The sequence below is a fragment of the Anser anser genome, assembly GCF_964211835.1.
Source record: "Anser anser genome assembly, chromosome: 30".
Lineage (NCBI taxonomy): Eukaryota > Metazoa > Chordata > Aves > Anseriformes > Anatidae > Anser > Anser anser.
In genome coordinates, this window is record NC_139751.1 from 127210 (window position 1) to 148105 (window position 20896).

At 49.7% G+C, this 20896-nt stretch overlaps 2 protein-coding genes and 1 long non-coding RNA gene across 5 annotated transcripts; 2 read left to right on the forward strand and 1 right to left on the reverse strand.

The window, feature by feature from the left end:
* Positions 1 to 1924: 1924 nt before the first annotated feature.
* On the forward strand, positions 1925 to 8999 carry LOC310887965 (keratin, type II cytoskeletal cochleal-like). Its single transcript, XM_083814254.1, has 9 exons — positions 1925 to 2630; positions 3215 to 3429; positions 5166 to 5226; positions 5754 to 5849; positions 6144 to 6308; positions 6746 to 6871; positions 7296 to 7516; positions 7874 to 7908; positions 8034 to 8999. The coding sequence occupies exons 1-9, from the start codon at positions 2046 to 2048 to the stop codon at positions 8324 to 8326; spliced, it is 1797 nt and encodes a 598-aa protein (XP_083670380.1). The 5' UTR covers positions 1925 to 2045; the 3' UTR covers positions 8327 to 8999.
* Positions 8669 to 18749, reverse strand: LOC310887992. 3 transcript variants are annotated; one of them, XR_014575805.1, is made up of 3 exons: positions 18625 to 18749; positions 13337 to 13381; positions 8669 to 12927 (listed from the first exon to the last, which is right to left on the reverse strand). It is a non-coding gene; the product is annotated as an uncharacterized lncRNA (long non-coding RNA). The 3 variants fall into 3 exon arrangements; XR_014575806.1 differs by lacking the exon at positions 18625 to 18749 and adding an exon at positions 14572 to 14908; XR_014575807.1 differs by lacking the exon at positions 18625 to 18749 and having other exon boundaries at positions 13337 to 14908.
* LOC310887968 (keratin, type II cytoskeletal 6A-like) lies at positions 15609 to 20580 on the forward strand. Its single transcript, XM_083814257.1, has 9 exons — positions 15609 to 16263; positions 17276 to 17490; positions 18049 to 18109; positions 18304 to 18399; positions 18647 to 18811; positions 19046 to 19171; positions 19410 to 19630; positions 19913 to 19944; positions 20053 to 20580. The coding sequence occupies exons 1-9, from the start codon at positions 15754 to 15756 to the stop codon at positions 20247 to 20249; spliced, it is 1623 nt and encodes a 540-aa protein (XP_083670383.1). The 5' UTR covers positions 15609 to 15753; the 3' UTR covers positions 20250 to 20580.
* Positions 20581 to 20896: the final 316 nt, after the last annotated feature.

The following is a 20896-nucleotide window of genomic DNA, read 5'->3' on the forward strand; positions in this document are numbered from 1 at the left end:
AGCTCACATGTGCCAACTCCCATCTGCAGGCTTAGGAAACCAAATCTCTGTACATCTGCCACGTTTCCAACACAATTTATTTAGTTTCAATACCAGTATAAGCCTGGTAACATTCCTGGGATTGCTGCTGATCCAAACCAGCAGCAGTTACTGGAGTTACTTGCAGCACCCATGAAATCAGGGCCCAGGGCTGGCTACAGCAGCTTCAGGATGTGCGAGTGTGAGCGCAGTTTTCCTGGGAATTTTGGCATTTCCAGCACATTGCACAGCACCCGGCGGGTTCCTGGTCTCCACTCCCGAGGCGAGAGCACCCCCTTGCTACCGCCCGGCTTGCTCCCGTGCAGCACGCCCAGTGATCGGCTCCCCGATAGCTCGCCCGAACGCGCTTCGGGTGCTCGTGACTCACGCTATTGGCAATAGGCGGTGACAGGAGCGCTTGCAGGAGATGATAGTTGTGAGCGCCGGCTTTTATGATTGCAATAAGGAAAACAAATAAAAAATCCCTCCTGCTCAGGTTCTTTCAAGTTCCCAGACAGAGAAAACGGCAGTTGGAAGCACATCAACAGAAACAAGCTATGAGATGCTGCAGATACCCTTAAGCAACTCATTTTGGATTAAGTTCCCGTACTTATTGCTCACGTAGCCAATTTCAAAAAATCTTTTTGATTCAGTTTTATCTCTCCACTGTGCACTATTAGTTCATCTGACACACAACCCGATGGAGGTCGGTGGCCCTCGCAGCACAAGGATGTGGCTGGGCTGAGTTCGCTTTGCAGACTTGCTTTGGGTGGGAAGGAGGGGACATCTCTTGTAACCGACATCCAGCTCTTCGTGGGCATGAGGGAAGAGGTCCTGGCTTTCCTGTCATTGCACCATCCCAAAACACGACCCAGCCCCATCGCAGCTCCTGGGTTCACCTGAGAGCTCAAGATCAAGGGGCCAAAGATGTTTTAGAAAATCATCCGACTGCATGATCTCAGCAGAGTGAAGGAGGGGTGGGAGGAAGCTGGAAGGAAAGTGGGTGAATTCCCCTACAGAGAACGTCTTGAGGAGCCAGCAGTGACGTGGAAACTGCTGGTTAGAGGGTAAATATGGGGGGGGAGTGATAAAAATACCACTTCACAAAGAGCTTTTGAACCCTCAGCCTGACGAGAAGACTCAAAACAAATGCAACCCTTTCAATCATCTCTTTAATATCTATTTTAGAAGTGCCAGAGTACTATTTAACGCAGTTTCACATTATTTTGGAAGGGCGATTCCCTTGCTGTCTTTGAAAGCCACGATAAGTAATTTCTCAGTTCCTCCTGCAAAGAGGAGAGGCAACTTTTTGGTAAGATCCCAGAAAATACTACCAGGAGACAACTTCCACCCAGCTCCTCTCCACCAGCCTGCAACCCTTTAGAGCCCTTTTCCAAAAGAAATCAAAATAGCAGTGCTGAGAAGTAAAATCACCTCCAGCCTCAGCTTTCCCAAGCCAACAACAGGGCATGCACACCGCGACAGGGCAGTCTTGGAAAGATCAGCCCCTGTCTGTGCTGCCCTGTTCGCCGTGTGATGTGTTGAACCCTAAACTGCACCGCACCTTGCAAAGGCTTCAGCTCAAGGAAGCTCACTGCAATGGGTGAGCCCTGGCTGGCATAAGGAAAACTGGCTCCCAGGGTCTCGGGAGAATCATGTTGCGTCCTGCTCGTGAGCGCAAACCTCGGCGAGTCGTCCCATTCAATTCTCATTTCATGACTCAGAGCGCCAGGCTTTGGGGGTGGGGGGAGCTCCCTCACTCCGTTACTTTCTTGCCTGCAAACAATGCATTTTTCAGCGCCTCGCTGTAGCCTAGGTGTGTTTGACAAGGCAAGTTGCTGCAAGGCACGTCAAGTTCTGAATTCCCGTGCCAAGTTTTCCAAGCAGATAAAAGAGGAGGCTCCCGAGCTCTCCCATCACAGGGGTTTCTGTCTCCGTTGCCCTCTGCTCCTTTCCTGCTGCTCAGCTTTTATTCACCAGCTTTTTTTTCCCTCCTGCTCTTTGCATTTCCAATTGAACAAGCCACCATGAGTCGGATCTCTTACAGATCATCAACTGGAGGGGGCATGAGGGGCTTTAGCTCAGGCTCTGCTATCGTAGGAGGTGGCAGTGGTACCAGAAGCAGTTTTAGCTCCGTCTCTGTCTCCAGAGTTGGAGGAGGAAGAGCTGGAGGTGGAGGAGGCTTCGGAGCTGGTGGTGGCTTCGGCAGCAGAAGTCTCTATAACTTAGGTGGAAGTAAAAGAATTTCCTACAGCTCGGTCGGCGGAGGTCTACGGAGCGGAGCTGGTGGTGGATACGGCTTTGGTGGAGGAGCTGGCTTTGGTCTTGGCTATGGTGGTGGAGCAGGCGCTGGTTTTGGCTTAGGAGGAGCTGGTGGTGGTGGCGGCTATGGGATGGGTGGTGGATTTGGACTGGGAGGTCCTGGATTTGGTGGTCGAGGTGGCCCCGGGTTCCCTGTTTGCCCACCCGGTGGCATCCACGAAGTGACCGTCAACCAGAGCCTCCTGGCACCCCTCAAGCTGGATATTGACCCAGAAATCCAGAAGGTGCGAACACACGAGCGGGAGCAGATCAAGACCCTCAACAACAAATTTGCCTCCTTCATCGACAAGGTGAGAGTTTGGTCTTAAACACCAGCCCGTGCATATTCTCAGTTGCCTCGGGAAAGAAGAACAGGAAGAAACTTCTTTTGGAGTTGGGGGCTTGCCTGAACTAATCCCAGCCGACAAACAGCACAGGTTTGGCTGAAAACTAAGAATTGTCTTATGCTCTTTGCAAGGATGAGTTTTACAGCACCTCATTTTGCTAAATTGGAAATCCCCCCTTCCCCATAAAAAATTTACTGGGCACTGGATGGATCTTGCACTGGTTGTAAAATTGCAAAGCTCCACACCTCTCGATGGGATACTACCAGTTTAAACCAGTAAGGTGGGCTGAGCATCCAGTGGGGGGAGAAACAGCTAAAGCTGCAATTACAGGTGCTTGGCCTGCTTAACTGCTCTTGAAAATTCTCCCCAAGCATATCAGCTTCTTGTGCTACTTTGGAGAATTCGGTGCCCTAAATTCCTGCGGGAAGATCCTAATTCCAATCTCTTTGCCATCTCTTTCCGTGTTGAATGATCCCTCCTTTCCCTGGCAGGGGACTTTGTGCGCCGTTCGGATGGGTTTCAGCGCGTGCCTGCTTTTGTTTTCTCAGGTGCGATTTTTGGAGCAGCAGAACAAAGTGCTGGAGACCAAATGGAGCCTCCTGCAAGAGCAGGGCCACACAGTCACCAGGAAGTCCCTGGAGCCCCTTTTCGAAGCCTACATCAACAACCTCAGGCGGCAGCTAGACAGTCTTATGGGAGAGAGGGGACGGTTGGACTCTGAGCTGAGGAACATGCAGGACATGGTGGAAGACTTTAAGAACAAGTAAGAGATTGCGCTCTGTAGATTAATAGATGTGAAAATCAGGGCAGGCGGTTCGTGCTCCCTGGCGCTTGCCTTGCATTTGCACTGGGCTCCTCTTCCCAGCAAAATGAACATACAAAACCGAAATTTGGTCGCAGTTACCTCTAGCTATGTCGGTTGCATGCAGGCTCAGAATTTAGGACAGGATTCATTCACCCACAGAAGAAGCTCCATTGTATGGAGGTCCTGGTCAGATCCCTCGGGCTTCCCAAAACAATACCTGAAAATAGCAAAATGTGTAGCTCATGAGTATGAATGACATGCAAAAGGGGATGAAACATAGCCATAAACAGCCAGCTCCAAAAATCCCCAATTTTCTCTTTTTGCAAAGGAAGTTCCTAGCTTCCAGAGGGGCCCAGGCAACCCGCATGTGCTCGGCCTCGCTCACCTCTGATCACGTGGAAGATGCTCAGCTCTTTTTTTTTGCCCATTGCCTCAGCTCCCCCTCAAGTAAACCAGAGGAAAGAATTTTCCTGGGGTGGCAATTAGTCCCAGCCTGAGATAAGGCATCCAGCAGAGGCGGGATGAATCATTTTAAGGGCATGCCAGCCGGTGTCTGCTGACTATGAGGGACATTTAGGTGTTTTTTTTAGGTGAAGCAGTTCAATTTTCTTTGGCTGGAGTCTGGAGAGAACAATATCTTCCTTATGCAACCAGATGGCCAAGTGCAAACTTGAGAAAAACACCCTGGAGGACTGAGATATGTTTATGCTAGAGAGCTAAGCATGTGAATAGATTTTTGGGGTGGGGGGTATGTATCGGCATTTAGAGCTGACAGGATGGGCTGACATGAATTAGCTTCTGTTATGTTGTCCTTGGGTACATTTCAGGTCTCGGTATGCATTATAGGCTTTTAGAAACCCTGATTAGTCCAAAAATGACAAATTATATTGTCTGGATTTTGGAGCTACTACCTGGGCAAGAGAATGCATTTTGTTTCAAGTCTGGAGCTAGATCCCAGTCCATGGGCTCATGTTCACTCTGTCTCCTGTCCACCCGGAGATCCAGGTGCAGGGATATCTCTGCCAGTGGGAGTTAAAGGACTGGCATAAACCTGCCTTTCAAATCCAGGTCTTAGCCGCAACAGCCTCCACATTCTGTCTACTTTCTAGCTAAGCCCTGCCCTGATTATCTGATGAGAGGATGTTGCTCAGAGCCATAAAAAGTTCCCCAGAAACATAATCTGAGGCTTACTTAATGATCTGCTCTTGCACAACCATGGTTAAAGAATCACAGAACTTTTTTTTTTTTTTTTTAATTAAATGCTGCAGCAGGTTATTCAGAGCCATTAGCATTATTAAAATATCAAATATCAAACTATTACATTATTAGCTATTGCAGTCCAGGCTGAAAGCTTTTGCATAACTTTGCTTTGGTCAAAGGTCACCATGAATACTTGCTGCTGCTTCTTACTGCAAAGGGCTCTGATCCTGCTCACATCTACGCATGAGCTTGACTTTAAGGGCAGTGATTGGATTCTTTTAATTTTAGCTGGGACTACTCACACCACGGAGTCCCTGCAGGTTCAGAGTAAGTGACCATTTGCTCTGCATCTGCTCTGGACTGTAAACAGCTGGGAATAAGGAATATATCTGTGAGCCAGAATTAATGATTTAGGACTGGAGTGGTCCCACCCCTGCTTCTCTGCCTCAGCTCTTCATTTCCACCCAAACTCTCTCCCTTATTTATCCTTACAGATATGAAGATGAGATTAACCGCCGCACCGGTGCAGAGAACGAGTTCGTGGTTCTCAAGAAGGTGAGTGAAGTGGGAGCCGGGGGGAGGGCAATGAAATGAGCTCAGCACACAGAGCCAAAGCAAAGCTGATGGGAGCTGGGGGTCTTCCAACCCCACGGTTGGGTCAGGCATTAGGATATGGTGCTGGCACGGCTAGGACTAGGTACTGGGCTGGGTACTCCTCCATATACCCCTACAAATGGGCACAACCTGCTCCAAGCCAAGGGTGCAGCACCTTTTGGCACAGTCGGAGGAGCTGCCCTGCTTTCTGGAGGTAGCTCCTCCGGCTGCAGTGCCAAACTTCGGCTGCTTGCTGTTCAGTCCCACTCGAACTCCAGCCACATCCCCATGAGTCTGAGCTTTGCCCTCTGCCCAAAACCTCATTGTGGCTCATAACCAGTGTCTGGCATTATGTTAGAAAATGCCTTGATCATAGTGATCTAAAAACAAGCCTAAAGATTAACGAACCTGGAAGCAGAGAGAGGGTCCTCCTGGTGTCCTTTTGTTTTGAGGTTTCACCCAGAAGTCTTTGGTTTTCTTTTCTTTAGGATGTGGATGGAGCTTACATGAACAAGGTTGAGCTGCAGGCCAAAGCAGATGCACTGGCAGATGAAATTAACTTCCTGAGAGCTCTCTACGAAGCGGTAAGCGGTCAGCCCTCCCTACGATAACATCCTCCACAGCTCCACACCGTACAGTTTCCTGTGTCCCGGAGCTCCGTCCATCACACTTGATGCTGTACAGCAGTAAAAGAGGAAGCAGTCACCACCTTTTTGAAATTATAATGTAGGCATAAAATAGAAATGGTAGATAAGGAGAGGCAGAGTACAGAGAAATGCAAGAAAATGGCTTGGCAGAGAGGGCTCTGAAGCCATCTCGCATTGGCATGGTTTCCACCCCTGAGACCAGACAACTCACTTTTTTTGCATCTTCTGCAGGAATTGTCCCAGATGCAGCAGCAAGTGTCCGACACCTCTGTGGTCCTGTCCATGGACAACAACCGCAACTTGGACCTCAACAGCATCATCGCAGAGGTCAAGGCGCAGTACGAGGACATCGCCAACCGGAGCCGGGCAGAGGCTGAGGCCTGGTACCAAAACAAGGTGGGTAAGCGGAATAACAGACTGATTTCTGTGCATGTTGCAATGGGCTCTTGCATACAGATTGCCGTTCTTTGCTTGTTAACTGCTACGCTGGATCCACCTTACTTTCCCTGCTGTGAAACCAGGGGACAAGATGCTTAAATGCTTTGATCCTGGGCTCACACCGAGTCACTGGTGGATCTGGCCTTAGATACAGAGCATTCCTCTTTTCCTTTCAGGTTCCTAATATTACGTGACAACCCGTAGCAATGCAATAGCTGACTTTGTGGTGTATTTTAGCAACTATGGGCTGAGCTGCTATTCCATGGGCAGGTTGCTCCAAGGGCTGTAGTCCCCCTAGATCTGCACTTCGTGCCCTGAAGGCCCCTCACCCTTCCCAGCCCCACTCAGCCTCCCCACGGCTCCTAACCAGCGCTCTCCTCCTTTCTGCATCTCAGTACGAGGAGCTTCAGGTCTCCGCCGGGCGACACGGTGACGACCTGCGTAACACCAAGATAGAAATTTCAGAGATCAACCGGATGGTCCAGAGGCTGCGGAATGAGATTGAGAGTGTGAAGAAGCAGGTATGGTGGGGATGCTCCTGCATGGTGGATGGCAGACTCCAGACATGGAAGGAGCCAGCTCCTGGCTTCACAGCAGGGCTGGAAGGCCAGGGGTCCCCCCTGCACTGAAGAGGGCAGGGCCATCTCTGTCTCTCCCTACTGGAGAAGGTCCCGTAATGTGAGGATGTGCTGTGATAGCTCCTTCCTTGCTGGGGAAGTGAGTTGTGAGCTTTCAGGTCACCCCATCAAAGCAAAGAGCTGCAGATGTTTCTCCTTTTCGTGGGAAACTGGACTATGGCTGCAGCTCCCCAGTGACACCTTTCTGACAGCCCCGAGGACTTCTCAGTGCCATGCTGGGAGTCACCGGCCGGTATCCACAATACCACAGCAATACTCAGCTTTGGGTAGGCCAAGATAAACCATTATTGGCTTCCCTTTCTTTTAGTGTGCCAGCCTCCAAGCAGCCATCGCCGAAGCGGAGGAGCGCGGGGAGATGGCCCTCAAGGATGCCAAAGCCAAACTGGCCGAGCTGGAGGATGCTCTGCAGAAAGCCAAGGCAGACCTGGCCCGGCAGCTGCGCGAGTACCAGGAGCTGATGAACGTCAAGCTGGCCCTGGACATCGAGATCGCGACCTACAGGAAGCTGCTGGAGGGCGAGGAGAGCAGGTGAGGACAAGCACGGGGTCCCATTGCGTGCTGCTCTTCAGAGTAGAGCGCGTTTCTTTGGGTCCAAAGACAGAGCTCACCCCAAGGGCCTGAAGCATCAAGAGACTTAAAAAGAGCGTAGAGAGAGGGGATATTTTAAAATGTGAGGTTTCTTGGAAAAGCTGGGTTTCTCCAGCTCTTGGCACCCGATGCACTAAGAAAAGCGAGCATTGTCACCTTTCACCTGTGATGCAGCCATACCCCACCAGAGGACCCTCTCTGCTGAAGGCCACAAAGTCTAATTTGCTGGTCCCAGTGGCCAGCGCTGTATCTTGCCTGTGCTTTCGCATTCTCACTTACGTCCCCCTTCCCCAACAGGCTTGCCGGAGAGGGAGTCGGAGCTGTGAGCGTCTGTGAGTACCTTCCCCCCTTCCAGCCCTGGTCACCCATTCCCCTGCCGTGGGGGCGATGGGCCAGGTACCCCCGCCTCGGGGACCTGCGGGTCCCTAAGGTGGGCACGCACCATGTTCCCCTGCAGCCGTGGTGAGCAGCTCCAGCGGGATGGGCTACGGCGGCGGCGGCAGCTGCCTGGGCATGGGCGGAGGTCTCGGCATGGGCGGAGGTCTCAGCATGGGAGGCGGCGGCGGCAGCTACAGCATGAGCAGCAGCGGCGGCGGCTTCGGAGGTGGAAGCGGAGGCTTCGGCGGGGGGCTCAGCTACGGCGGAGGCAGCAGCTTCAGCTCCAACAGCAGCCGAGGCGTCAGCTCCAGCACGGGAGGCAGCGTGCGGATCGTTTCCAAGACCACCACCAGCAAAAAGACCATCAGATAAGGATGGTGAGCCTGGCATTCTCCGTGCAGACGACGGTGTGTTTCCTGCCTTCTGAAAGCAAGTGCTGCCCTACAAATCAATGGTGTAAATAGCTGAGCTGAACCCTCTCCTCCCTCTGGCCTCATCCACTGGGGCAGTGGTGGGAGGCTAGGACCCCACTGCCAGAATATGAAGCACTTTTGGCTAAAGCATAGGTTGTAACAGGTCACCAACAGGGCTTTGGAGAGCCGTCACAGTCCCCAGCGGTGGCCCTCTTCCAGCACAGTCCTCATTACTCTCTTGTTCTCCCCACGGAGTCACAAATTTAAAGCAAAGTGGAAGCACTTTGCTGAATGGGGAAAGCCACGCTTGGCCACACGCATTCGTTTCATTCACCCTAAAACGACGGGACAGCCTTGTGAAACCACTGTCCTGGGTCTTCAGCAAGGAAAAGAGCTCCAAGATGCTCTAAAAGCCTCTGCCCGCAACACGTGTTACAACCTCCAAATGTTTCATCTGCAACTAAAGATTTTTCCAGCCCCTTCTGTTTTCTCAGGCACCTGTGGGAAAGGTTACTGCTTTCTGTGTATATGAATTGCCACACTGATTTCTAACTCCTTGTGCCCATGGCTATAGCCTCTTCGTTTCCTACCATACTGTATTGTCCAATAAAGAGCATCTGTCATTTTTAAAATTTGCTGCTTCATTCTATTCTCTGCTGGGAATTGGGTATTGATGCGTGCTGTGCCCCAGCTGCAGAAAGGACTCTCTGTAGGCACTTCATGAGAAAGGACCTTGAGGAGACTGAGCTCAGGTTTAGGACCCAGGCTCCCACATGGCTCTGGGGAGGATGGAGAGGAGGGTGGGATGGATGGTCAGCCTGGCCACAGGTTCACACCGCAAACAGGAGCAAACCTCCAGAACTGCAGCAAGGACATGGCGAGAACAGCATCAAACGGGGGTGAGGGGTGGGAAGTTCTGCATTTGAGCCCCCAGGAGGGGAATGGAGCAGTCAGACATCACCATAACTGCGAAGGGAGGGAGGGCTGCACTAGCAAAGAGGGGCAGACACAGGGCGAAGCGCCCAATATCCCACCACGTGCAGTCTTTGGGCATCGAGGTTGCCTTTGCACCCATGAGCATCTTGCTAAATGTTCCTTTGCAAGAGCTGTTCCGGCGCCTCAGATTCGTTTTTGACTGAACCTGAGGTCTTCCAAGCTGCCTGTAGCACCCAGCTGCCCAATTCCCAGCCACCCCCCCCAGGAGGTTTCTGAGACCTGCTGGGACGAGGGTTTCAGCCAGGCTCCCGCGCTGTTCCTGGGCTCCCCCCTGTGGCTCCGAGGGCATCTCCTGGCTCTTGCTGCCTGCGAGGCTGCAAGGCCAGGCACCAGTCCGGGCAGCTGGGGAAGCACGGGGTGAGCTGGGAACCTAGCCCGAAAGGACCGAGGAGCTGGAGCATGAAGCGAGGGGAGCAAAGGAGGGGTCTGCAGCCCTTTGGGGATGTCGTGCCCAAAGGACGAGCATCCCACCTTGCTCCCTGGCTCCATCAACCCACCCCTCGTCCCCTGTAAAATCCAACCGGGGGTACCCCCAGGGAGGTCCCCAGGGAGGGAGAGGAGAAGGGGCAGCACTCATGGCTGCAAAGCAAAAACATCTCGTGCACAGTGTGCCGAAGCGCTCACCGCAGGGAAACACTTCCGAGCTCCTGAGCCCCCCCGGACCCCAGGCACCCACTGCGCCGCGCAGAGATGTCTGAGCACCAGACAAGCCAGCCTGGTGTCTCCAGCAGGTGGGGACCCAGAGCAAGAGAAAGGCAGGGAGCTGCCCTGCAAGGGCTGGAAGCTGTGACAGGTCCTACTATGGGGCTTGGGGCTCACACCCATGGGCATCCCCTCCAGGACACGGGAAGGGGAAACAGCACCTTTAGAAAGCTGGGGCAGCCCGTTTGCACCCGGGGAGGCTTTGTGGAAAGGTGGGTGGTTGGGCTTCATCCGTTTAACTGTCTGCATCAGTCTGCAAGCATCTGACCACGTTTCTTAGACTTAAGGAAATAGAGTGAAGCTGGCAAAGCAGTCTTCTTTGTAACAGGCAGGGCATCCCAACTGGGCTTTTATTATCAAACCACATATATATATAAGAATAATTGAAAATTTCAAAAAATTCTTTTGTGTTTTACAGAAGCATACATAACACTTTGCTGTGCCATCAGCTGCATCGACATGTAGGCAACAACCAACACCACACCTGAATCTTGGTCGTGAGCCACTCTGCCAAGCCCTTCCCCAACCCCACGGTACCTGGGCATCTCTGCAGCCTCCATCAGTCTGCTGCCGCAGGCTGTTATTGGCTCCTTCTCCTGCAATCTGAGCATTGAAGATGCTACCAAGAGGAAAAAAAAAAAAAAGCAGCAAGCAGCTATCAGTCACTCTTTTGTCTCCATGGGGTGGGTTTTGGAACCCCCCTCCCCCCCCCCCCCGCCTCGGCACTTCTCCAAGAAAGCAGATGCAAGAAGTCATCCAGTTGCCATCTTCTAGTTTGCAGAAACCTGGAGAACACACAAATTCAAGTTAGACTTGACAAGTAATTTGAGCTGGCAACTTAAATATTAGGGGAAAAAAATAAACTAACATCTAATTTTTCTTACGGGAACAATTCTGTTTGTGGAATGCTGAAATATCTCCCCTTAGCATTTCCCAAATGAAACACTGCAGCTTTTTGACTCAAAAGGAGATTTTCCATCCAAAAAAATTATTTTTTTTTTAATTTGCAAATAGTTTACATGGTCTAGAAACAAAGTACAATGTGAAATGGCTGCAGGGAAGGTAACGCAGGATGCAGCAAAACCAGCAGCGGAGCAATATCCCCAGCTCCCATCTGCGAGGCATGTTCAGCCTGAGCGTCATTGTTTAACCAGGGCAGCGACATCCCGGCCGGAGGTTGGAGTCCGGCAGGTGAGCCGGGCTGCAGGCAATGCCACGTGCCGCAGGACAGCACCAGGGACCTCGGGGCTCACGCGCGGTGCAATGCGGCACTGCACCGTGAATAAACATAAGGCCCCAGCAACTTGGTGCACTGGGACTGGGTGCGCTTTCCAGGACATGTGAATAATGCTTGTTTATCTTACTGGGTCTGAGAATAGTGCTGTTTGTTTTAATTGGGAGAAATTAAACTTCACACGAGCGCTATGGCTCTCTGCAAGGAACCTTGAACCAGGAGCAGTCTCAGTGCAGGACAGAGCTGGGGGGTGTGCCACGTGCCTGCACAGAGCTGATCCGAAATAACGGGGCTTTCCAGCAGCAGTGCTTCAGTGCATGGGCTTCTTTATCAGGAGAAAATTTACACCCTAGGGCCACAAGAAAAGAGGAGATGTTACAATACTGCTGCGATAACCTCCAACACATGGAGCTTGGTGGAGATCAGAGCCCCAGCAGCCCTACTCAGGGATTAAAATTACTCAACAAGCGTTACAACACAGCTTGGGATGTTTAGGATTCTTCAGGTACCACCATGTAAGCACCAGTGTTGCATGCAGAGCAGGAGAAAGGAGGTATCAGCTAATACCAACCTAAGGTCAGAGGCTCTTTTAAGTGCAACAAAGCATGGGGTGAAACGAGACTTCCCTGGTCTGCATAAAGCATCTGGTAACAACAACAATAATGAAGGCAAAGTTATTCCAAAACCCTGGGCTGCATCGGAGTCTCTGCGCTAGCAGAGAAAACAATTATCTGGGGAAAGCAGGTCACACCTACACTTCAAAGTCATGCAGTAGTTACAGCTGACTGGCCTCCAGATACTGCCGGGAACAGGCTCAAAGGACTGCAACGCCCATCACGGGGCAACACCTATGGGAAAGCTTCTGAGGAGTTCATCCTAATTCATCCCTTGGGGAAATGAGATTCACGGACACTTGCCTCCCGCTCAGGAGCTCTTGGAGGTTCCCGTCCCCACAGCGCAGGGACCCTGCAAGTCGTGTGGTCCACCGTGGAAAAAGCTCAGGGCAACCAGTGGGACTTCATTAAGTCAGGATGATATAGTAAATTATGGTCAAAATGAATAGGGTTTGAATTTAGGTTAGCAGCCCAAGTTTAACCCAAAGGCTTTAATTTAAGCAATTAACGTAAATTACAGCCTTGACTTTACTGATAATTAAACTGAGATTAGGTAGCACAGGTGAACCAACACAAGTTAGTAAGACATGCTCTGATTTTATAAATGCGTGTGTTTTTGCAAAGAAGACACACGGAGGCATTCCGAAGGATTTATTTCAGCCTCGTCTGAGAAAGGGCATCCATCACCAGACCAAGGCTTCCAGGGTGGTTACTGGAGAGAGGCAGAGATGGACAGGAGCTGATGAAAAACTGCTGGAGATACCTGCTTCTTGCTGGCTGGGTACATGGAAAACAGTTCAAATTTCTCACTAGAGGGGCCTGAGTTGCATTTATTGCCCTGATGTAGCCAGAATGCACTTTTTTACCCTCAAAGGAGCATTATTACCTTGCTGTCAGCATGATGCCAGAACCAAACTCAGCCAAGACTTCACTCCCAGGTTTACAGCATGGCATAAAGGGATGTCCTGCCTCTGGGCTGGGGACTCGCACTGCTGCCTGACCCCTCTGCTCAGCCTGGGAGGAAGAAACAAGGAGGGGAAGGGATGGAAAAGGCTTTGGAGCCTGCTCAGCCTCGCAGCCTGCCTCCGCCACGTCATGGGGGCTCTCAGCCGGCAGGACCTGCCCAAACACAGCTCCCTTTGTTTGATTAGGAGGAAGAACTACAGAACAGTTTGAGTGAGAGCGAGCATTATGCTCTGGTGGAGGAGGAAAAGTCCATATCAGGGCAAGCTATCTTCATCGGAGCAGCAAATTCATTTACATGCCCGGAGCTGCAGTGTGCACGGGAGACACTCCCCCAGGAGCTACCTGGAAACCCAGTGTTTCATCAACAGAGAAGGGTGGGGGCCCCCTTGCCATCACCCCATACCCCAAACCTGTAGCTACAGCTCCTTGTGCTCACAGTTCTGCCTTTTGTAATTACCTCTCAAATTCCTTCCAGATGAGTGACAACCGCATCACCTCCACCCTAGTGCAAATGTGAAATGGAAAGAAATTAATTTCTTTTTATTTGGTTGGAGGAGCTGTATTATTACTATTATTAACAATGGACTCCAACGCAGTTGGAGTATTCTTTAGCCAAAAAAGACAAGTTTCATATGTAAAGGGAGCCTGAGGGGAAAAAGGAAAGTACTGACGCATCATGCTGTTAGTAACCAAGGGTGGGTTTCAGCCTGGCTAACTCTGCACACCCTGAGTCAGCCTCCTGGTCTCCCCACATGGTGCTGGGGAAGGTGGAAAGCCATCTCCAGGGGCCTCTCCTTCCATCCACCTTCGGATGGGAGAATCCACCATTTGGCAGTGATCTCCCCTGACTACACAAGAATAAAAAGAAAAGCTTTTAGATAGAGTTACATGGGATGGATAGCACCCCAGACAGCAATTCCCAAAGGAGTCTTAGCCATTTAAGGTCTCTGGCAACCTGTATCTGCCTTCAAGTATCTTGTGCCTCATATGAACCAAGCACACCATGGGGGATCAACCTCACGCTTGTACGTCATGACATTCACCAACTGGTGGGCAAAGCCCCAAGGCGGATCAATCATCCACAACCTTTAGGGTGTAGATTTGCTGCTCGCGATCCGTTTACTCCAGTTCCCATGTGTGCAAAGTGTGCCAACAGTCAGACCTAAGGAACAGACCCGCTGGGCAAAATTTACAAGATCGAGCTCTTGCTTACAATAAAAGCTCAGTCTTGCAATAGGCACCACAATAAAATAATTGCTGCTTCTTCCCCTCCACCATTTCAAAACACCAATGTAAATGCAAACTATTTTGAAGGCAAGTTGTTGTGGAAGCAACGGGGACCCAATGCACTCGTGGGGGTTTCCTTTGCCTTGCAAGGCGGGGGCGGCTCACAGCACACCCCCTGCTCGGCGATGATTCCTCAGCGTTACGTTATTCCTGCTCTGCAGCCAGCAGCTGCTCAGCCTCGCAGATGACACAAGAAGAAGCTGTTCGGGGGGATGTGGTTGCAAGTTCACTTTCTTGTATAAATAAATTACATATGAATCATCTTTTCCTGAACTACCTGAAACAAAGCGAAGGCCAGAAACACTCGCCGTGCCTCAGAATGAAGTTATTTTTCACATTTTCTCTTCAACTTGTTACTCAAACTGCCCACAGTGCTACAGGCAAAGCAAAGACCTGCACTGGTACCTGTGGCTGAGAAAGGCCAGGTCCAGGATGTCTTTGTGTGCAGACCGCTGTGGATCTGGGCAGAGGGAATCCTGTGGAGCACTCTTCTAGTGGATTCATGCAGGCAGGATCACACTTTCAGATGTGCAGTGCTGAAAGAGCTGATTAAATCTTTGGGAATCTACTTCGTGTTTATAAATGAGGAGTTGGGAACAAGCCCGGAGCACTCCATTTCCATAGAGCCAGTGGATTCAAAGCAGCTCCCATTCCTACACTCTTTCCTCCTCCTCGAAAATTTTGTTTTGTTACTTTGTTTCCATCCTCCTAAAACACCAAAATTGAAATAGAGGACTAGAACAGCTATTTGTGCTAGAGATCAATGGCAGCTGTGAATATCACTGCCAAAATACACTTGTGAACAAAAGACCCTAACAAAATGTTTCATTTTCATTCCTACGTTAATTTTATTTTATTCCTTTTAAGAGTGACAGAAGAATTAGTCCACAGGAGCAGGAGTTTCAGAAGAGATCAGCCCTGGGAGCTGAGCCTACATAGAGACAGAAGCAGAAGCATTTCTGCAGATATATTGCAGAAGGGGACCATGCAGTATGTATCACAAAATAAAACATAAAACAATATACTGCAGGGCATGCTGTAAAGCACTGCTCTGCCTGACACAGATTCCTTTCCCTAAAACACACGGGACTGTAATTTTTAAAAACCCTACTCATGAACAGAAAAGGGGCAAAAGCAATCCTGAGGGATGAAATTTTCAAGCAAGAGGTGTTGAGTGACAGGCATTTTGAACGGTGTTTTCCTCCCTGTGCCCAAAGTGACTCAACTGCAACTTTCAAATGCTTTGATATGGCGAAGAGTCTGGCTGTCTACAAAGACAGCAGAAGGCGACAGTTATTCCCAAACAATACCACTGTTGCTCAGAACCTGGCTATATTATTTCAGAAGGGCGTGTGTGCGGAGTGAGTTCTTTCTCCAGAATGCTGTTGGACATGCCAAGCCTAATTAATCAGAAAGATGATCCACCTCATCAAACCCATCCCAGTCTCATAAATGCATAAAAGGGCTCTCCTGAGCTCGTGAAAAGCACAGGTTCATCTTTCTTCTTTTCCTCCTACTCCTTGCTCCAGGCCAGCACCTTTGCTCCTTTGCTCTTGCTGTAGCATCCATCCCAACCCAAAGCCAACAATGTCTCGCCAGTCCACCGTGAGGATTCAGAGGGGAAGAAGTGGCTTCAGCGCTGCTTCAGCCATCGTCCCAAACACCTGCCGCACCAGCTTCAGTTCACGCTCCGTCACCCGGGTCGGAAGCTGCAATGCTGGCAGTGGGTTTTCTAGGGTCGGTGGTGGCTTTGGAAGCAAAAGCCTCTACAATGTTGGAGGATGCAAGAGGATCTCCGTGGCTGGAAGGGGTGGTGGCTTCTACGGACCTGCAGGTTTTGGTGGTGGCGCTGGTAGCGTGTATGGTTGTGGTGGTGGCTTTGGCATGCCAGCTAACCTTGGCTATGGATATGGTGCCTTTGGTGGTGGCATGGGTGGCCCTGGATTCCCTGCTGGGGGCATCCATGAAGTCTCCGTCAACCAGAGCCTTCTGAAACCTCTCAACCTGGAGATTGACCCCAGCATCCAGAGGATCCGAAAGGAGGAGAAGGAACAAATCAAAACCCTCAACAACAAATTTGCCTCCTTCATTGACAAGGTGAGACATGAGCTTCCCTAAATATCTTGCCCTCATTTTTTGATGGGGACTCTTAGCTGCGTTATGAGCACATAAGCTGATCAAGACGGAATGAAAATCAGGAATGAGATTGAAAGATGCCTCAGTCCCTGGAAATTCCAGGCAATGGTACCTGCTGCATAGTGGTTGCTATGAATTAATCATCCAGTATTCGAGGTCCTCCTTGTTTGCTGCTTAACATCTCGTAGGCAGTGGAGAATTTAAGCTCTTAGAGACAACCTCATCCTTGTGGAGGTGTTGGGCTCTCTGCACTGAGCACTGCAAGAGCCTTGATAACAGGTTTTTAGATGGTTCAAGTGAAATGAGAGCAACCCATCCAAAACAACGAAGAAAGGAAGCGCATAATTGGCCCTAGGGAGAAGTAAGCTTCTCGCTGATTGAATTTTCCTCAAAGGCATTTAAAGCTCTGAGTGAAACAGTACCAGCATGTTTGGACTGTTAGTTCAAAAGAGCAAAATCTGATCCAACTCTGTCTGAACCACTTCATTTCCTTGTTAACTGTATTAGATGCACAAGAGCACCTGCTTGATTTCTCTTGGTTGAGCAGCTCCTCTTTGATTTCAAGGAAAATGCAACATTATTTTGGAGATTTTGTGGGGTGTAGGAGCTATGCTGAAGGGAGGGGAAACTGACACTTCATTATTCTTTTCTTAATAAGTGTGCAAACCCTGTTTTATTCCTTATCTGTTTTTGCATGCACTATTCACACAAGATGTATGCACCTTGCATGCTTTATCAAAGGAAAGAAGGGGAAGCACGTGCAAGGAAATCCGTGGTTGTTCCAGAGTTTTTTTGCAATATTGACCAGGGTCCCTGCAGTCAAATAGCAAATTCCTGCTTCTATCAGAGAAGAATTTGGCTATGACAACCAGTTGGAAAGGGTACTTCACCCACTGCGATCCCACATTTGTAAGGGAAGCTCTCTTAGAATCTCTGCTCTTTCAAAACATCTTCAGCATATTTCTGCTTGCAGGTCCGATTCCTTGAGCAACAAAACAAAGTGCTGGAAACCAAGTGGAGCCTGCTTCAGGAGCAGGGGATGAAAACAGTTAAAAACAACTTGGAGCCGCTGTTTGAGACGTACATCAACAACCTCAGGATGCAGCTGAACAGTTTGCTGAGCGACAAGGGAAGGCTGGAGGGAGAGCTCGTCAACACTCAGTACCTGGTTGAGGACTTCAAGAAGAAGTAAGTGTATCGAGCGAGTGCTCTACCTACCTAGGTAGGTGCAGCCTTTCTCCATTTGACATCCTTAAGCCAAGCGGGGGATCCAGACAAGTCCTCTAACAAATAGACCGGGACACAGGAATTCCCGACAGCGAAGGCTGTGCCGTTTTCTCAAGATAAACGGTAACGGAGCAACAGATCCAAATACACATTTTGGGAATAATTTAGAATATGATCAAAGACTTATTAACTAAATTACCTACTGAGGAAAAAAAATTACATGGTAGGTCTGAAAGTTTCAGGACAGCATGCTTAATTTGCTTAAGACAAGCAGGAGGAGTATGACTAAGGGCCAGAAAGAGGGAAAAAGGAACAGCAGAGATTCTTTAAAAAAATTTAGATGTACTTGTTTTAACTAGTTTAGCCTAGGAACATGCTCATGGTCTCTTATTCAGATGCTCTGCAAAAGAAAAGAACATTGTATGCAAAATGCTCTTAAGGAAGTTCATTCCAGCAAACTAAAATCACCTCTGTCTGTTACTTGCCTAAACAAATGCTTCTTCTGCCTCCCTCCATTAGGTATGAAGATGAAATCAACAGGCGTACAGTTGCAGAGAATGAATTTGTGACACTTAAGAAGGTGAGAGCAAATTGCAGAACACCGTCTGATGATTACTTGTAGAGCTCTAATCACCTATTCATTCACAAATCCATCCATTCATATTCTGATTTTTTTTAATGCCTTCTTCCCTGGCCTGTTATTGCGGAGATAAGCACATCCCTGACTTGCGAACAAGAGTTTAAAATGTATTACCTAATTCTCTCGTCCTCCAGGATGTAGATGCTTCCTATATGAACAAGGTTGAACTACAAGCCAAGGTAGATGCGCTGACTGAAGAAATTAATTTCCTGAGAGCCCTCTACGAAGCAGTGAGTACAATCACCTCCCAAGACATTTCAGTCCTCAGTTCGGAGCTCCCCTCCCTCCGTTCCTCTGAAAGCCTTTAATTTCTCCCCCCAGGAGATGCTAAATCCTTTACCTCTTTAGAGTTACACCAACTGTCTTAGCTCCTTAGATAACAATCTGTAGCCTCTCCCAGGTCTGCATGCTCATCTGTAAGGATGAAAAGGCATCTCCCAAGTGAGTGAGCTCACCTAGTCACTGCGCACTTTGCAGGAGCTGTCTCAGATGCAGACCCAGATCTCCGACACCTCCGTCGTTCTCACCATGGACAACAACCGAAACCTGGACCTGGACAGCATCATCTCGGAGGTCAAAGCTCAGTACGAGGACATCGCCAACAGGAGCCGGGCTGAAGCCGAGTCGTGGTACCAAACCAAGGTGAAGGAATTGGGGTTTTCCGTGCTGTTATCTTCATGTCTTGTCTTGAACAGAAAAGGACTGACTCTTCCAAGAAAACTTTATCCAGTACTGCACATTGCACAGCAGCAACTCAGCTGCTAGAGTGGGCTTGGGGAGGCACCCAATGCTTTCAAGCACCCACCTTGCCACACACTGTGTTACTGAAAAAACGACGGATTTTACCTTGACCGGTTGTTCCTCTCTCCACGACAGTACGAGGAGCTGCAGGCTACCGCAGGCAGGCACGGGGACGACCTCCGCAACACCAAGCAGGAGATCTCCGAGCTCAACCGCCACGTCCAGAGGCTGCGGTCTGAAATTGACAGCGTGAAGAAACAGGTAAAAAGCAGGAAACCCTATCCTTTTAACCAATTTACCTCCCAGACTGGCAGGGAGGAAGGAAAACATCAAAAGCAACCTAAGCGAGTTCTGCTCAGCTTGACCCTTTTTCTCTCAAAAAGAGAATTGCTGCTAAAACTGCTTAAATTGGTGGTACTGTAGTAAGACCTTGTGGTTTCAGGGTAGAACAACCCAAGGGCCCATACAAGCAATATGGCCAGAGCTTTCTCCTTCCTAGTGTGCAAACCTGAAAGCAGCCATCGCAGATGCTGAGGAGCGTGGGGAGCTGGCCCTCAAGGATGCCAAAGCCAAACTGGCCGAGCTGGAGGATGCCCTGCAACAGGCCAAGGCAGACCTGGCCCGGCAGCTGCGCGAGTACCAGGAGCTGATGAACGTCAAGCTGGCCCTGGACATCGAGATCGCGACCTACAGGAAGCTGCTGGAGGGCGAGGAGTGCAGGTGGGTGGGAAACACGACCCTTCTAGTCCTGGTGTTGGAGGATCCAACACAAGTGCTGGTGATGCTCGGCATTTCTGAAATGCACATGCTAAATGGGGTATCTAGAGGCAGAGGGAAAGGTTGTCTGGTTAATTCAGCAACATTGTGAGAAGCATCCACAAATTATGCGACATATTCATTTTTCTCCCCAGGGGTCTCTAAAAAACATCCCATATAGTTTCTCATGCTATCGCCTGGCTTCTTTCTTATGGTCTTACATTGCTGTGTTTTGTTCCCTATCAGGCTGGCCGGAGATGGTGTCCCAGTGAATATCTGTAAGTCTCTAAAATATACGCAATTACCTGATTTGAGCATTATTGTGTTTCTGTACTGAGAAGCCAATACCCAGAGAGACTGAAAGCTTTTCCTTCTCCTTCTTGCAGCTGTGACCAGAACAACTGTGGGAACAGGATATGGAGGAGGAAGCAACCTCAGCATGGGAGGGGGAATCTGTAACATGGGGAACAGCTTCAGCTGCGGGAGCGGTCCTGGGGTGAGCAGCACCACCTTCGGAGGTGGCAGCAGCTCCAGCGTGAAGTTTGTCTCGACCTCCTCCACCAGAAGAAGTTACAGAAGCTAAAGGTTTCCTTTCAGACGCCTTCACTCGCCAGAAAACACCTTAACACTTGTCCTTTATTAAAGCATAGTTGGGGTGAACGGAACGAGGGCCACCTAAACCCTATGTCTTGTCGCACAGGAGCCTCACTTTAGGAACCCTCTCTCAGCCGTGTTGTCTAGCACATGTCGTGTAGGGCTCTGCTATTGAACATGAGTCCAACTGTTTTAAATTTGCAACTTGCTTGTTACAGCTCAGCATTTTTGGCCGGATTTTGTATATAAAATGTGTCCCATGACTGTTTGTCTCTCTTCACTTTCTGGTGTTTGTCTAATAAAAATGCATATGTAATTTATTCTATTGCGTGGACCTTTTAATTAAAGACGTGGAACAGCAAATGCAAATGCAGATAACAAGCACTTTTCCTAGGGCCTTGCCCAGTTAAAGGCACAGATTTTTACTCCTCATCCACATTTCCTGCATCTCCGCAGCAGCAGCCAAAACACAGGTACAGCGTAGCACCAAGGGGAGGTCTGCTGTTGGTTTCAATGCACTAGTTCTCCCCATTGTGCACGTAAAACACCTGGAAGCTAAACACAGGGCACGCCAAGGCAAGAGTGGGGCACAGGGGAAAAGGTCTAAAATTCATTTGCTATGCAGCTCCCAGCCAG

Bases quoted from the DNA above. Each gene is read 5' to 3' on its own strand.
- LOC310887965 (XM_083814254.1), top strand. From the start codon at position 2,046: ATGAGTCGGATCTCTTACAGATCATCAACTGGAGGGGGCATGAGGGGC. The intron at 2,631-3,214 runs GTGAGAGTTTGG...TTGTTTTCTCAG, and splicing joins TTGCCTCCTTCATCGACAAG to GTGCGATTTTTGGAGCAGCA. The intron at 5,850-6,143 runs GTAAGCGGTCAG...CATCTTCTGCAG, and splicing joins TGAGAGCTCTCTACGAAGCG to GAATTGTCCCAGATGCAGCA.
- LOC310887968 (XM_083814257.1), top strand. From the start codon at position 15,754: ATGTCTCGCCAGTCCACCGTGAGGATTCAGAGGGGAAGAAGTGGCTTC. The intron at 16,264-17,275 runs GTGAGACATGAG...TTCTGCTTGCAG, and splicing joins TTGCCTCCTTCATTGACAAG to GTCCGATTCCTTGAGCAACA. The intron at 17,491-18,048 runs GTAAGTGTATCG...TCCCTCCATTAG, and splicing joins GTTGAGGACTTCAAGAAGAA to GTATGAAGATGAAATCAACA.